Source organism: Theropithecus gelada, chromosome 19 (genome assembly GCF_003255815.1).
Source record: "Theropithecus gelada isolate Dixy chromosome 19, Tgel_1.0, whole genome shotgun sequence".
NCBI lineage: Eukaryota > Metazoa > Chordata > Mammalia > Primates > Cercopithecidae > Theropithecus > Theropithecus gelada.
Window position 1 is genome coordinate 39794603 of NC_037687.1, and position 12747 is coordinate 39807349.

The following is a 12747-nucleotide window of genomic DNA, read 5'->3' on the forward strand; positions in this document are numbered from 1 at the left end:
CTCAAACTCCTGGGTTCAAGCAGTCCTGCCGCCTAAGCTCCCCAAAGTGTGAGCCACTTTGCCTGGCTGCATATTTCATAATTAAAGGACAAAAAGTCTAGGAAAAAAAAAAATAGAAGAAAGCTTGTGCCCCCATGTTCAAACGTAAGAACCTGCAGCTGACCGTGGGGGCAGTGGGTGGACAGGGCCTGGCTCTCGGTTCTCCCTGCCCAGCTGTTTCCAGGTACCCTGGGGGTGGGCCAGGGTGTGGGGAGGGTTGGGTCTGGCCTCTCTCTGAGCCTCAGAGGGTGAGGCTGTGTGTGCTGGGCCCAGCCTGGCATGGGAGGGTTGATGTCCAGGAGCCCCTGGCATCTTTCCCTGGAAGGAAAGGCTGGGGTAGCAGGAACCCCTCGGAGCACACGCCTGAGATCCATTGACTTTTGCAACAGCTGGAAAACCTCATGCTGGACAAAGACGGCCACATCAAGATCACTGACTTTGGCCTCTGCAAAGAAGGCATCAGTGACGGGGCTACCATGAAAACCTTCTGTGGGACCCCGGAGTACCTGGCGCCTGAGGTGTCTGGGGTTTGCGGGGGCGGGTAGGAACATATGAGGCCAAGGGAAGGGGGAACCCCCAGACCTGTGTGTTTCCAGCCCAGATGCCCTGAGGGCAGGACTGTGATGCCAGCCTCAGGGCCACGGGCCCAGCCCTCATTTCCCCTCCATCCTCAGGTGCTGGAGGACAATGACTATGGCCGGGCCGTGGACTGGTGGGGGCTGGGTGTGGTCATGTACGAGATGATGTGCGGCCGCCTGCCTTTCTACAACCAGGACCACGAGCGCCTCTTCGAGCTCATCCTCATGGAAGAGATCCGCTTCCCGCGCACGCTCAGCCCCGAGGCCAAGTCCCTGCTTGCCGGGCTGCTTAAGAAGGACCCCAAGCAGAGGTGAGGGCTGGCATCGGCCCCGTCCAGTCCAGCCCAGCCCAGCGCCGCCTGCTGCCACTGTCCCTGCGGCCTGGAGGGGGCAGCGTTCACAATGGCCCTCGCTTGTGGGGTCGCAGTGTGTGTTGTCCCCACACAGCCCCTGAAACTGTCCACAGTGGCACTTAGGGAGTGCTCCCCCCAGGGCAGGCCCATCCTTGACACTGCCTTATGGGGGACACTTTTATGGGGACACTGAGAAACAGGGCATCCCTAGGCCTGGCTGGGGCCGCCAAACCATATGTGGCAGAGCCAGGATAGGAACTGAGCCTGCCCTGCTAACTCCCTTTCTGGACTCAAGGGTGAGGCCAGGCTGTGAGGACACATGGGTCCAGGTTGCTGAGTCCCTGGCTCAGACCCTGGGCAAGTGAGCTCCCTCCCTGAGCCTCGGTTTCCTTCTGTGAAGTGGTGGTTTGTGGTCAAGACAGAATCATTAAAGGCCATGCAGGGCCTGCCTGTGCCGAAAGCCCGTCTCCCCGAACCCAGCCGCTCTGGGAGGCAGGTGCTGACGGCCATCTCTGCCCAGGCTTGGTGGGGGGCCCAGCGATGCCAAGGAGGTCATGGAGCACAGGTTCTTCCTCAGCATCAACTGGCAGGACGTGGTCCAGAAGAAGGTGAGCCCCCACTGCCTGCCCCAGCTGGACCCTCAGGGGCCTGGCCCGCTCGTGCTGACCTTGGTTGATGCCTCCTGGCCTCAAGGTCCCTGAGCCTGAGCTCCTCTCCTCCGTAGCTCCTGCCACCCTTCAAACCTCAGGTCACGTCCGAGGTCGACACAAGGTACTTTGATGATGAATTCACCGCCCAGTCCATCACAATCACACCCCCCGACCGCTGTGAGTGCCTGGGGCCCCCGTGCTGGTGTGCCTGCCCCGGTGGTGGAGGGATGGGGTCTGCTCTTAACCCACTTCTCGAGGAAGGCCCTTGAAGGCCCCTGCTTCATGTCTGGGAGGTTTCCCCCAAGGTCTGCTCTCAGGTCCTTTTGCTGTTGGTCCTCTTTGGACCTGGTGAGGCCACCAGGAGCCATTGGCTGCAGCACATTCTGGAGCTCAGTGCGGGGGTTCAGGGCAGGAGACAGCCAGGTCTGTGAGGCTGGCTGGGTTCACTGCTTTACAGCTGTTTGAGTTCTTACTCTGAACCCAGCCCGGTGCTGGGCTATGCTGGGGACACAGCACTGATTGAGCCAGCCCTGGGCCCTGCCCTGGAAAGCTCCCAGCCCAGGTAGGGTGGATGGCCTGGAGTGGTCAGGGCTAGGCTGTGGGAGCCCAGGGACTAGGGAATCCCAGAGGAAATAGCTGACATGGCCTGCAGTTAGGGAGGGCTTTCTGGAGGAGGAAGCAAACACGTCAGCTGGCCAGAGGAATGGGAGGAATGGCATGTGGGATGCCAGCAATGGGAGAAGCATGGCACAGCCAAGGACAGGCAGCAGCCGGGAAGAAGAGAGGGCATGGGGCTGGAGTGCAAGGGTCTGGGGGCCACTGGGAGGGGTGGGGACTGCTTGCATGGGGGGAGCCAACCAGGGAAGGGTTTCATAGAGAGAGGGACAGGGTTAAAGAAGGCCTTTAGAAAGCCGCCCCCCGGGCTGCGTGTGGAGAATGGATGGGAGGGCGCGAGAGGCAGGCCAGGACAGGGCTCTGGGCTGGACCCTGGCGTGGTGGTGTATGGAACAGAGAGAAAGTGGGAGGCTCAGAAGGCCCTGCCAGCTGTGAGGCGCATGGGCAAGGGCACAGGAAACTCCCAGAGGAGGCTGCCCGGGGCTCAGGTTTGGGGAGTGGAGCCGTGGCTGAGGGGCTCCATTGCGGAGGGAGGTTTCTGAGCCTTTCCTGTCTGTCCTGTGGGCAGCCCCCGCCAGCTGGGGCCATTTCCCCAGGGAGTCTGGGCAGGTGTCCCAGGCCCTCTCCTGACCGGTTCTCCCCATCCACCTCCGCCGCCCTCAGATGACAGCCTGGGCTTACTGGAGCTGGACCAGCGGACCCACTTCCCCCAGTTCTCCTACTCGGCGAGCATCCGCGAGTGAGCAGTCCGCCCACGCAGAGGACGCACGCACGCACGCAGCCATCACCGCCGGGTGGTTTTTCCCCCTAACTTTTTACTTTGCCTTTTTGGTTTGTGTCCCCACCCCCACCCCCACCCCCACCCCCACCTCCTCACCCCCTTTCCAGTTCTTCTTCAGGCCCCTCCCAGACGCGCCCCTGCAGCCCCTGCAGCCCCTGCCTCCAGCCTCACCTTTGTGCCCAGACTCGCTTTTGGGATACTCCACCTCTCGCCCAGGCCTGGGCTGTTGGAGAGATTCAGGTTTTAATCTACACAAGCCCCAGTGAGGGGTGAAGCCTGACGCCCGGGGCCTGCCTGAGTTTCTGGCCCGGGTGTCGTGCTGGTGGCTGCCTCCGCGCTGCTGCTTCCGGACGAAGGCTGCCTTCTGGTGGGACGCGACACCCGGCAGACAGTGGTGCTGCCTTCCAGGCCCCGTGGCCTAGGCTAGGAGTGGCCAGGCACGGGGCGGTCCAACCCCCCACCTGCTGTCCCCCCATGGGGGCAGAAAAGCAATAATGTCCAGGGGCAGGCAGGGGCCCTTGGGAGCTGCAGGGTTGGGGGTTAGGGCTGCTCCCTGGTGAATGGAGCCAGGTCCCAGGATCTGCGCCATGGGGAACCGGGAGGGGCCGGGCTGGGCGCCGCCTCCTGGTCCTGTCTCCTCTCCACCAAGCTGCCCTCACCCTATGGATTGAGCCAGGAGGAACATTTGGGGGCAAACCTGCCTGCCTCCCAGCCCCGTGCCTTACTAGGGCTTCCTTCCAGCTGGCCTTACCTCCTGGTGGACCCCAGGCCTGGCCTAACCCCATTGGGGGCTGTGGGCTGGGCTCACCCCCTTCTCGGTGGGGGTGGAGGGGCACCAGCCTCGGCTGTTACAATCTTACACCGGACAGTATTGGGCCGCATGGACTTGGTCAGGGAGGGGTGGGGGTGGGCATCTCCGGTAGCTGTTGGGGTGGGGGGCCTCTGAGAAGGGAGGCTCCTAGGCCCCCTCATCCCTCCCTCTCCCCAGGGCCCCATGTTCTGCAGCCTTAAGGTTGAACATGAACGCACGTCCATGTCAGTGCTGTGGGACTCCTGTGCGTGCCTCGGACTGCGTGTGTCGGCGGGATGCAGGCACACGTGGGTGTGTGTGCATGTGTGTTGTGTGTGAGGGCAGCGTGTCCTCCAGTGTGCGTGGTGTGTGGGCTTGGGCCCCATCCCTGGCCCGAGCATTTCATCCTGTGGGGGAGGGGTGCTGACCTAGTGGGAGGAGCCCCGCCTTGATCCGTGAGCTGCCGTGCCCACGCCTCCCCTCCCTGTAGCAACACCTCTGGGTGTTTGGAGTTCAGCTTTTGTGGGTTTGCTCTCCCTACCCCATCTCCTGTACGATGCAGTTCATGGCAGGGTGGGGAGGGTGGGGTTGGTTCAGGTGGGTGAGGGTCTTTTTCCTCTGTGTGCGATGTCGTTATCTGACAGTTCTCCTCCGTCCCTACTGGCCTTTCTCCTCGTCCTCATATTTGTACGGTACAAGCAATAAAGACACTCATTTCAGACCAGGGCCCAGCCTGCACTCACGCCGGCCCAGCCACTCTGGGCCTTGCCTTGGTGATGGAGTCGGACCCCTGGGCCCCAGCTCCTCCTGTAGTAGTCGCTCCTTTCAGCAAGCAGGGCGCTGAGCAGGGGCGTGGAGGTGAGAAGGAGCTCAGGGCCAGGGCAGCTGGGGTGTGTGCAGGAGCTCAGGCTGGAGAGGGTGGGTGCAGCTGGTGCTGTGGGGCTGAGGGGTGTGGGGAGGCTCCATGCTTGTGGGGGTGTGGTGGACAGAGACCACTCCAGGCCCTCAGTGCTGCTTCAGCTAAGAGAGGTGGGGTGGAGGGACAGGGCTGGAAGATCTGGGTAGTCCAGAATGAGGAGGGTGCCTGTGCCGTCACTGAGTGAGAGGGAGTGGTTCATTCCGCAGGGCTGCCGAGCCTTAGAGGGGGGCATTCCTGTCCTGCCCCACCTCCCCATTTATGCTGCCACCCGGAAGCCTCGAGGCCCCCAAATTCCAGTACAGACCCAGTGGTGTGTTCATGGTGGCGTGGCTGCTGTCTCCTGGGAGCTCCTGAGCGTTTGGTTGGAACCCCGTTCAGCTTGGGGTCAGCCCTCCGCTAGGCACTGCCCTTTAGCCTGGCTGTGTCTGGGCCCCTGCACTTCCCATGCTTGAGTCACGTGGCCACATGGCCGGGCACTGGCCGGATGGCACGCCTCCCCCAGCCAGGGACCAGGGACCAGAGCTTTGGCCTGCCCTGCTGAGCCCTGCTGAGCCCTGCTGTGCAGAGGGCCTGGCACAGATGAATTTGAGATTTTGCCACAAGGTGTTAGCACTTCACACCTGTTGAGTCTTTGAGATTTTAAGTGAATATAAGCAGAAAAAGATCCAATTTACAGAAATCAGAGTTAGCTACAGCTAAGACTCGTGTTCGGTTGGGGTTTTTTAGTTTGTCTTTCTAAAGTCCTGTGTACCTTAATTTAATTACAAAAGTCTACCCTGGTGGTCATAAGCAGGCAGGCCTATAAAGAGAGGCCTTTTACTCTTCCTTCTCGTCCCAGCCCCGAATTGACCCACGTTGCTGCTGCTCACACCACGGTGACGCAAGTCTCGTGTGGGCACAGGCCTGGCTACCTCATCTTGTTAGTGGCTCTCTCCTCTTCCACAGGATGGGGGCCCACAGCTGCAGCAACCGGCCCCATAGTTGAGCACATGTGGTTATCCTATAGAGCTTTTCCCAAGGAGGGTGTTTGAACTTAGAGTCTTAATAAAATCTTACCAAATAAATTTTGAGTAGAATAATCGTCTTTTGCAATGTACATTTTAAAAATTTCTCAAGTTCTTTTTTGTATATAAAGAACAGTAGACTGGGCACAGTGGTTCACGCCTGTAATCCCAGCACTTTCAGAGGCCGAGGCGGGCGGCTCTCTTGAGCCCAGGGGTTTGAGACCAGCCTGGGCAACATGGGGAGACTCTCATCTCGACAAAAAATACAAAAATTAGCTGGGCATGGTGGTGCATGCCTGTCATCCCAGCTGACTTGGAAGGCTGAGGTGGGAAGATCACTTGAGCCCAGGAGTTTGAGGCTGCAGTGAGCTGTGATTGCGACACTGCACTGCAGCCTGGGACAGTGAGACCGTGTCTCTAGAAAAAAAAAAAAAAACATGATACATGCCATTAAAAAAGACAGCAAAGCAGGAGTATAAGAAAGTAAATTCACCCAACGTCTCAGGACCTTGAGTACTCACTGTGGTGCTGATTACCTCTGTGCAAATGGACACAGCATAATAAATTGGTAGTTTCCTGCTCTTTTTGCATCATCTTTTCCAGTTAATGTGAAGCCTCTGGGGGCTGCCCTGTGTGCATTGATGACTGTGTTGAGTCAGGGGTAGCAGTGAGATTCCCTTTTAGCTGCTGCATTTGGGGAACTCAGACTTTCCAGCTGCTTCCTCAGGGTAGACTCCTCAACCGGTTCAGCCGCCCTGTTAAAAGGAATTGACTTGGTTTCATTTGGTGCTACCAGCAGTCCTGTAATAAACTTTAGCTATCTGTCTGTACTGTGCTTGTGCTTTTGTTTGTCGTCTACATCCCACGATTTTAACGTCCAATACCTTCCCAAAAAAGTGTAGCCATTCACATAAATAAATTTTGAAATAATTGGAGACTTGCAGAAAACTTTGAAAAATAATACTGTACTAAGATTATTCCAGGCCTGGGGCAGGAAATGTACAAGATGAGCCTGGGGCGTCTTGCAGTGCCTGAAAGTAAGCACAGATGTGCTTAAGTCACAGGGACACAGGAGCCAGCAGAAAGCTCCCAGTGGTCAAGGCTGAAAAGAATTTGAACAACAAAATAAGTAGCATAATATTGGGTTTTCACCCAAAATGTGAAATAAGTCTACTGCTAAGTGACAAAATGGTGTGAATACACAAATCTACACAAAATCATAAGTAATTTCTGTAGACAGCCTTCAAGGAGGGCTATGTAACCCCCACTTCTTAGGTGTGGGCTGCAGTAGCTCCTCCAAAGAGTGCAGTGTGGAGAGGGGGGAAAAAGTAACTTTTCAGTGAAGATCTGACAAACATCATCCAGCCGATCGAGGTCAACATTGCCGATGAATCCCCTTCACGGTGTCCCTTTAATGTGATGTAATAGAAGGGCACTTTCCCTCTGATCCTCCTCCCGCAGACACACACCACCTCCCTGAGAGGAAGCAGACATCAGATCTCAGTTGAGGGATTTGTCTGTCAAGGTGGTTAATCAGAATAAGTCTGAGAAAGTGACACATCTAAGATAAACCGAAGGAGTCATGGTGACTAAATGTGTCCTGAAATAGAACGTAAGGAAAAAGGAAGGCTGAATAAAGCATGGACTTAGTAGAAGAATATTGGTCTAACGGATTGTGACAAATGGGGCACACTAATACGAGATGTTCATCGGGGAAATTGGGTGTGGGGTAGGTGGGAACTGTCTATTCAAAAATAAAAGTTATGTAAAAGGGTTACAAAATATCCCCTTCACCAGGTTCTTCATAGCGTTTTACTTAAAACGGACAAAAATGGGATCGGAATTTTCCATTTAGCCCTCCACCTCCTGCTCCACGTCTGTATACCTTTTCCAGAGAACATTCTGCTACATAACTGCTCTCCAGTTGTCAAGGTCAGGAAGCTAACATTGAAACCGCTGTTCTTTACAGATTTTATAATGTCCGCTAGTGGTCACACTTAATGTCCTTGTATGTTAAAAATTCCTAGCTAATGACCAGGTTCACACGTTGCATCCAGTTGGCAGGTGTGAAACCCACAGGGCAGTTATTTTGCAGTTATTTTCCCTCAACCAGGGTTGGTTGCCTTACTTTTTTTTTTTTTTTTTTTTTTTTTTTTTTTTTTTGAGACAAGAGTTTCGCTCTGTCACCCAGGCTGGAGTGCCATGGTGTGATCTCAGCTCTCTGCAACCTCGGCCTCCAGAGTTCAAGCGATTCTCCTACCTCAGCCTCCTGAGTAGCTGAGGTGACAGGCACCCACCACCACACCCAGCTAATTTTTGTATGTTTAGTAGAGACAGGGTTTCACCATGTTGGCCAGGCTGGTTTCGAACTGACCTCCAGTGATCCGCCCACCTCAGCTTCCCAAAGTGCTGGGATTACAGGCTGAGCCACTGCGCCTGGCCTAAAGGTTTATTGTTTGTTAAGCTACTTACCTCTCACCATTTGCCCACAAGGAAATTCCTTGTGGACAAGACAGAGTTCAAAGTCATCCCTGTGCTTCCGTGAGACAAACCCATATCTGATGGCTTCCTCTGCCCTATTCTTTGAGCAAGACTAGGCATGGATGACTGTACCTGTAAATCGTGCATTCAGTAAATGGCTAATCAAACTCAAAGCAGCCGTTCGTCTCTTGTCTATGACCTGGAAGCCCCTGCTTCAAGTTGTGTCGCCTTTCCGGACCGAACCAGTGTACAGCTTACACATATTAATGACGTCTCATGTCTCCATAAAAATGATAAAACCAAACGGTGCCCCGAACACCTCCTGAGGCTATGTGACGGGCACGTCCTTAACTTTGGCAAAATAAACTTTCTAAATTGATTGAGACCTATCTCAGATACCTTTTGGTTTACATAGTTAATAAGCATCTTGTGTAGAGGCATTTTGTAGATACCCTGATTCCTATCAGATGTTCACCCACTAGTTTGGACATCTATTGATGTTTCTTGCATGAAACGATGCTGTGGTGGTTGCCAAATAGAATTTTCCATCCTTCTATATTTATTAGTTCGGCCAGGCATGGCTCACACCTGTAATCCTAGCACTTTGGGAAGCCAAGGCGGGAGGATCACTTGAGCCCAGGAGTTCAAAACCAGCCTAGGCAACAAAGTGATACCCCAGTCTCTACAAAAAATTTTAAAATTAAGCAAGCATGGTGGCACATGCCTGTAGTCCCAGCTACTTGAGAGGCTGAGATGGGAGGCTCACTTGAGCCTAGGAGGTTTAGGCTGCAGTGAGTCATGTTCACACCACTGCACTCCAGCCTGCGTGACAGAGTGAGACCCTGTCTGAAAACAAAACACATCTATTAGTTCACATTCTAAGGATTAGAAGAGCTTTTCTTTCCCACTGTCTGAGTTATATCAGAATAAACATGTATGTTAATTTTATTCAGTGGTTTGTGATCTGTGACTATCATCTTGATGCTCACATTTTCTAGATTTAGCTAGTGACTTCTGCATCTATGTGACTTGCTCTGCCATTGGGACACTTTCTGCCACACAAAAGTATTCCAGATCTTGTACCTTCTCTTGTATGACCCTGGGATCAGCCATTTCTCCAAGTAGACCTGGTTCCTTTTAGTGGAGAATGGGATGCGGCGGCCAGGGCCTGGATGGTACCGGTGCTTCTTACTATTGGGGTGTCGTTGCTCTTAAACCCTCCCAGTGGACTAAGCTAGGAAATACATGTTTGCATACCCAACACTTATTTCTATATATGTGTTCACACAATTTTATCTCCAATTCCATTGTGACACCGACACCACAAGGGTCACTCTAACCTCTGATCTATGTTTGTACATCCATCCTCTGACGGTACAAACCCTGATTCTACATTTTGAAATCATCCCGACTTTATGGTCGAGGAAAGTGAGGCTCAGAGGGGCTGCTTCTGGGCAGCAGGATGAGGCTCTGTCTCCAGCTGCCCGACCTCAGAGGGCTTCGAGAGGACAGAGCCAGCCTGCGGGGCACTCGCCTTTGTGCACCTGCCTAGGCGAGGCGGGCTCAGTGCGCACGCGCCCAGGCGCATTTAAAGCACCCGCCGCACCTCTCTTCCCCTAGCTGCAAGGGTCGGTGCTTGGCCTCGCCCGCAACACCCTCCTGGAGGATGCTGGTGAGAGGCAGGGACCAGGGGCCCGGCTCCCGGCTCAGGCCTCTCTTTAGGCGCTGAGTCCCCAGGCCCTCTCCTTTGCAGAGTCCCGCTGCCTCCCTCGATGCAGAGCCTTCGAGCGACCCAGTCCCCGACGGCTTCCCCTCGGGCCCCAGTGTCTCCCCAAGACGCCTGGAGAGGCCGCCAGGGCTGGAGGAGGCGCTGAGCGCGCTGGGGCTGCAGGGAGAACGCGAGTACGCCGGGGACATCTTCGCCGAAGCCATGGTGAGCCGACCCGCCGCCTGCCCTGGTGAGGCCGACGCCAGCCCCCCACCCAGCACCCACTCAACACCACCTCTGAACTCCCACCGCTCCAACCTCTCTCCTCCCCATCACTGGCGGCCGGCGTTCCTTCTCTGCTACGTCCAGGCTGTTGTTTTGTTTTCACAGAGCACCGTTTCTACCGCTGGGAATGCCCTTTCCCACCGTCCCCGGGCTCTTTACAGCCCCTCCTGGGGTGTTTGTGGTCCCCGTACTTATCCTCCACATTTATTCAACAAATATTTAATGGTTTAGTAGCGAATGTTTTAAGCGCTGGAGATGCTGCAGTGCTGGCCTCCTTCTGGGGAGATGAGCAAACACATAGGACAGTTATGGAAAGGCCATCCACACCAAAGCGTTGCCCTTGCCAGCCTTCAGACATCCCTATGAGAGGGGTGCTGCGGCAGGAAGACTGAAGGGAGGAGTTTATTTAACGTCTTACCAGCGACTCTCCTGGGCCAGGATCTCTGTTAGGACCTGAGAGACACCTGTGTTCTGGGCAGAAGTCCCTGCCCTCGTGGGACTGGCAGCCTAGTGGCCAAATAGACAAAGCATACAGGGAGACATCTTCAGAGTGAAAATGCTGAGACAAAGAGATAGTGATCGGGTGGGAGGAGTATAGATAAAGTCATGGAGATGTTAGTTGAATGACGGAAAGGCCGTGCAAGGAGTTGGGGAAGGACCCTCTCTGTAGAAGAAACAGGAAGTGCAAAGGAGCTGGGGTAGGAATGGGCTTGGTATAGTCTAGGAGCCAAGAAGAAGGTGGCTGTGGCTGATGTGTGGGTTGTCGGGGGAGAGAGGGAAGAGGTGATGTTGAAGCAGAGCCTGAAAGAAATTAGAGTTTTCTCCAAGGGTACTGGGAGCTATGGAAGGGTTTTATAAGCTGGGGAGTTCCTTGGTCAGATCTTTCTTTGGGAAGACCCTTTTGGGTGCTCTGAGGCAGAGAGGTTGAGGATTGGTGGTCAAGAGTTGAAGTCTGAAGCTGGGCGCAGTGGCTCATACCGGTAATCCCAGCACTTTGGGAGGCCAAGGTGGGCAGATCACCTGAGGTCAGGAGTTCAAGACCAGTTTGGTCAACATGGTGAAACCCCGTCTCTACAAAAATACAAAAATTAGCCGGGCGTGGTGCTGCATGCCTGTAATGCCAGCTACTCCGGAGGCTGAGGCGAGAGAATCACTTGAACCCAGGAGGCAGATGTTGCAGTGAGCCGAGATCGTGCCATTGCACTCCAGCCTGGGCAACAGAGTGAGACTCCGTCAAAAAAAAAAAAAAAAAAAAGGTGAAGTTCTGGGAACCTAGGGGGAGACACCCAGGAGACTATGTGGCTCTGGGGGCTACAGACTGGAGAGGTGGGTATGGAGGCATCTGAAACAAAGCCCAGAGTTCTAGGTGAGGACATGTAAGAGGAGCTCATTTGGAGGCCAGTTTGGGTGTGGCACACCTGAGATGTCCAACTGACTGGAGGAGGCTGCTACACCCAGGGCTGGAGCTCAGGAGAAAGGCAGAGGCACAGGTGTGGAGAGTGAGGCATCCCTGCCCTAATCCCAGGTGTGCCGCATGCTGCCCCGGAGAGCCCTGCCCCGCGCTGTGACCCCGGAGATGCGCGCCCTGGTGGTAGACTGGCTGGTCCAGGTGCACGTAGGTATCTGGAAGGGTGTGGGGGGCTGAGTTTGCGTCGCCGCCTGGGACCCTGTGGTCACCTGTGCCCCTCCTCAGGAGTACCTGGGTTTGGCTGGTGACACACTTTACCTGGCGGTGCACCTGCTTGATTCCTACCTGAGTGCTGGCCGCGTGCGCCTACATCGCCTGCAGCTGCTGGGCGTGGCCTGCCTGTTTGTGGCGTGCAAAATGGAAGAGTGCGTGCTTCCCGAGGTACTTCCGGGGTGGGGTTTGGGAGGGTGGATGGAGTCCTTTGGGGAGTCACTGATTCAGTGCCTACTGTGTGCCAAGCACCGTGCTGTGTCTGGGATTCACATGTACGAGGGAGGGGCTGTCAATGTGTCCCTTAAACAGAAGAGGAGACCGAGGCCCAGAGAGAGGAAGACACTTGCCCCACATCAAACAGTTGGAACTTCGACTCTGTCTAGAATAGTCTGTCTTAAGGCTGGGGGTGATGGCTCACGCCTGTAATCTCAGCACTTTGGGAGGTTGAGACGGGCAGATCACTTGAGGTCAGGAGTTTGAGACCAGCCTGACCAACATGGTGAAACCCTGTCTCTACTATAAATACAAAAATTAGCCCGGCGTGGTGGTGCACGCCTGTAGTCCCAGCTACTCAGGAGGCTGAGGTAGGACAATTGCTTAAATCCAGGAGGCGGAGGTTGCAGTGAGGTGAGATCGCGCCACTGCACTCCAAAACAAAATAAAACAAAAACACCCAAAAGGTATATCACTTTGGGAAACCAAGATGACCTCGTCTCTAATTTAGAAAAGTAAATAATATAAACTAGGGCCGGGCGCGGTGGCTCAAGCCTGTAATCCCAGCACTTTGGGAGGCCGAGACGGGCGGATCACGAGGTCAGGAGATCGAGACCATCCTGGCTAACACGGTGAAACCCCGTCTCTAC

The 12747-nt window shown here is 55.0% G+C and overlaps 2 protein-coding genes across 5 annotated transcripts in view; both read left to right on the forward strand.

Moving 5' to 3' along the window:
- Positions 1–5801, forward strand: part of AKT2 (AKT serine/threonine kinase 2) — a 52493-nt gene extending 46692 nt beyond the window's left edge. For 3 of the 4 annotated variants that reach the window (XM_025366643.1, XM_025366646.1, XM_025366645.1), the window contains 5 exons: positions 429–557; positions 714–928; positions 1491–1578; positions 1695–1797; positions 2899–5801. In XM_025366643.1, coding sequence (XP_025222428.1) covers positions 429–557; positions 714–928; positions 1491–1578; positions 1695–1797; positions 2899–2978 — 615 coding nt within the window. In that variant the 3' untranslated portion in view covers positions 2979–5801. Of the gene's footprint in view, positions 1–428; positions 558–713; positions 929–1490; positions 1579–1694; positions 2353–2898 lie in introns of those variants that run through there. The other variant, XM_025366644.1, reaches the window with a different exon arrangement.
- A 4075-nt stretch (positions 5802–9876) lies between these two features.
- Positions 9877–12747, forward strand: part of CNTD2 (cyclin N-terminal domain containing 2) — a 4935-nt gene continuing 2064 nt past the window's right edge. Inside the window, 3 exon segments of the mRNA XM_025368591.1 lie at positions 9877–10143; positions 11729–11818; positions 11897–12052. Coding sequence (XP_025224376.1) covers positions 9877–10143; positions 11729–11818; positions 11897–12052 — 513 coding nt within the window.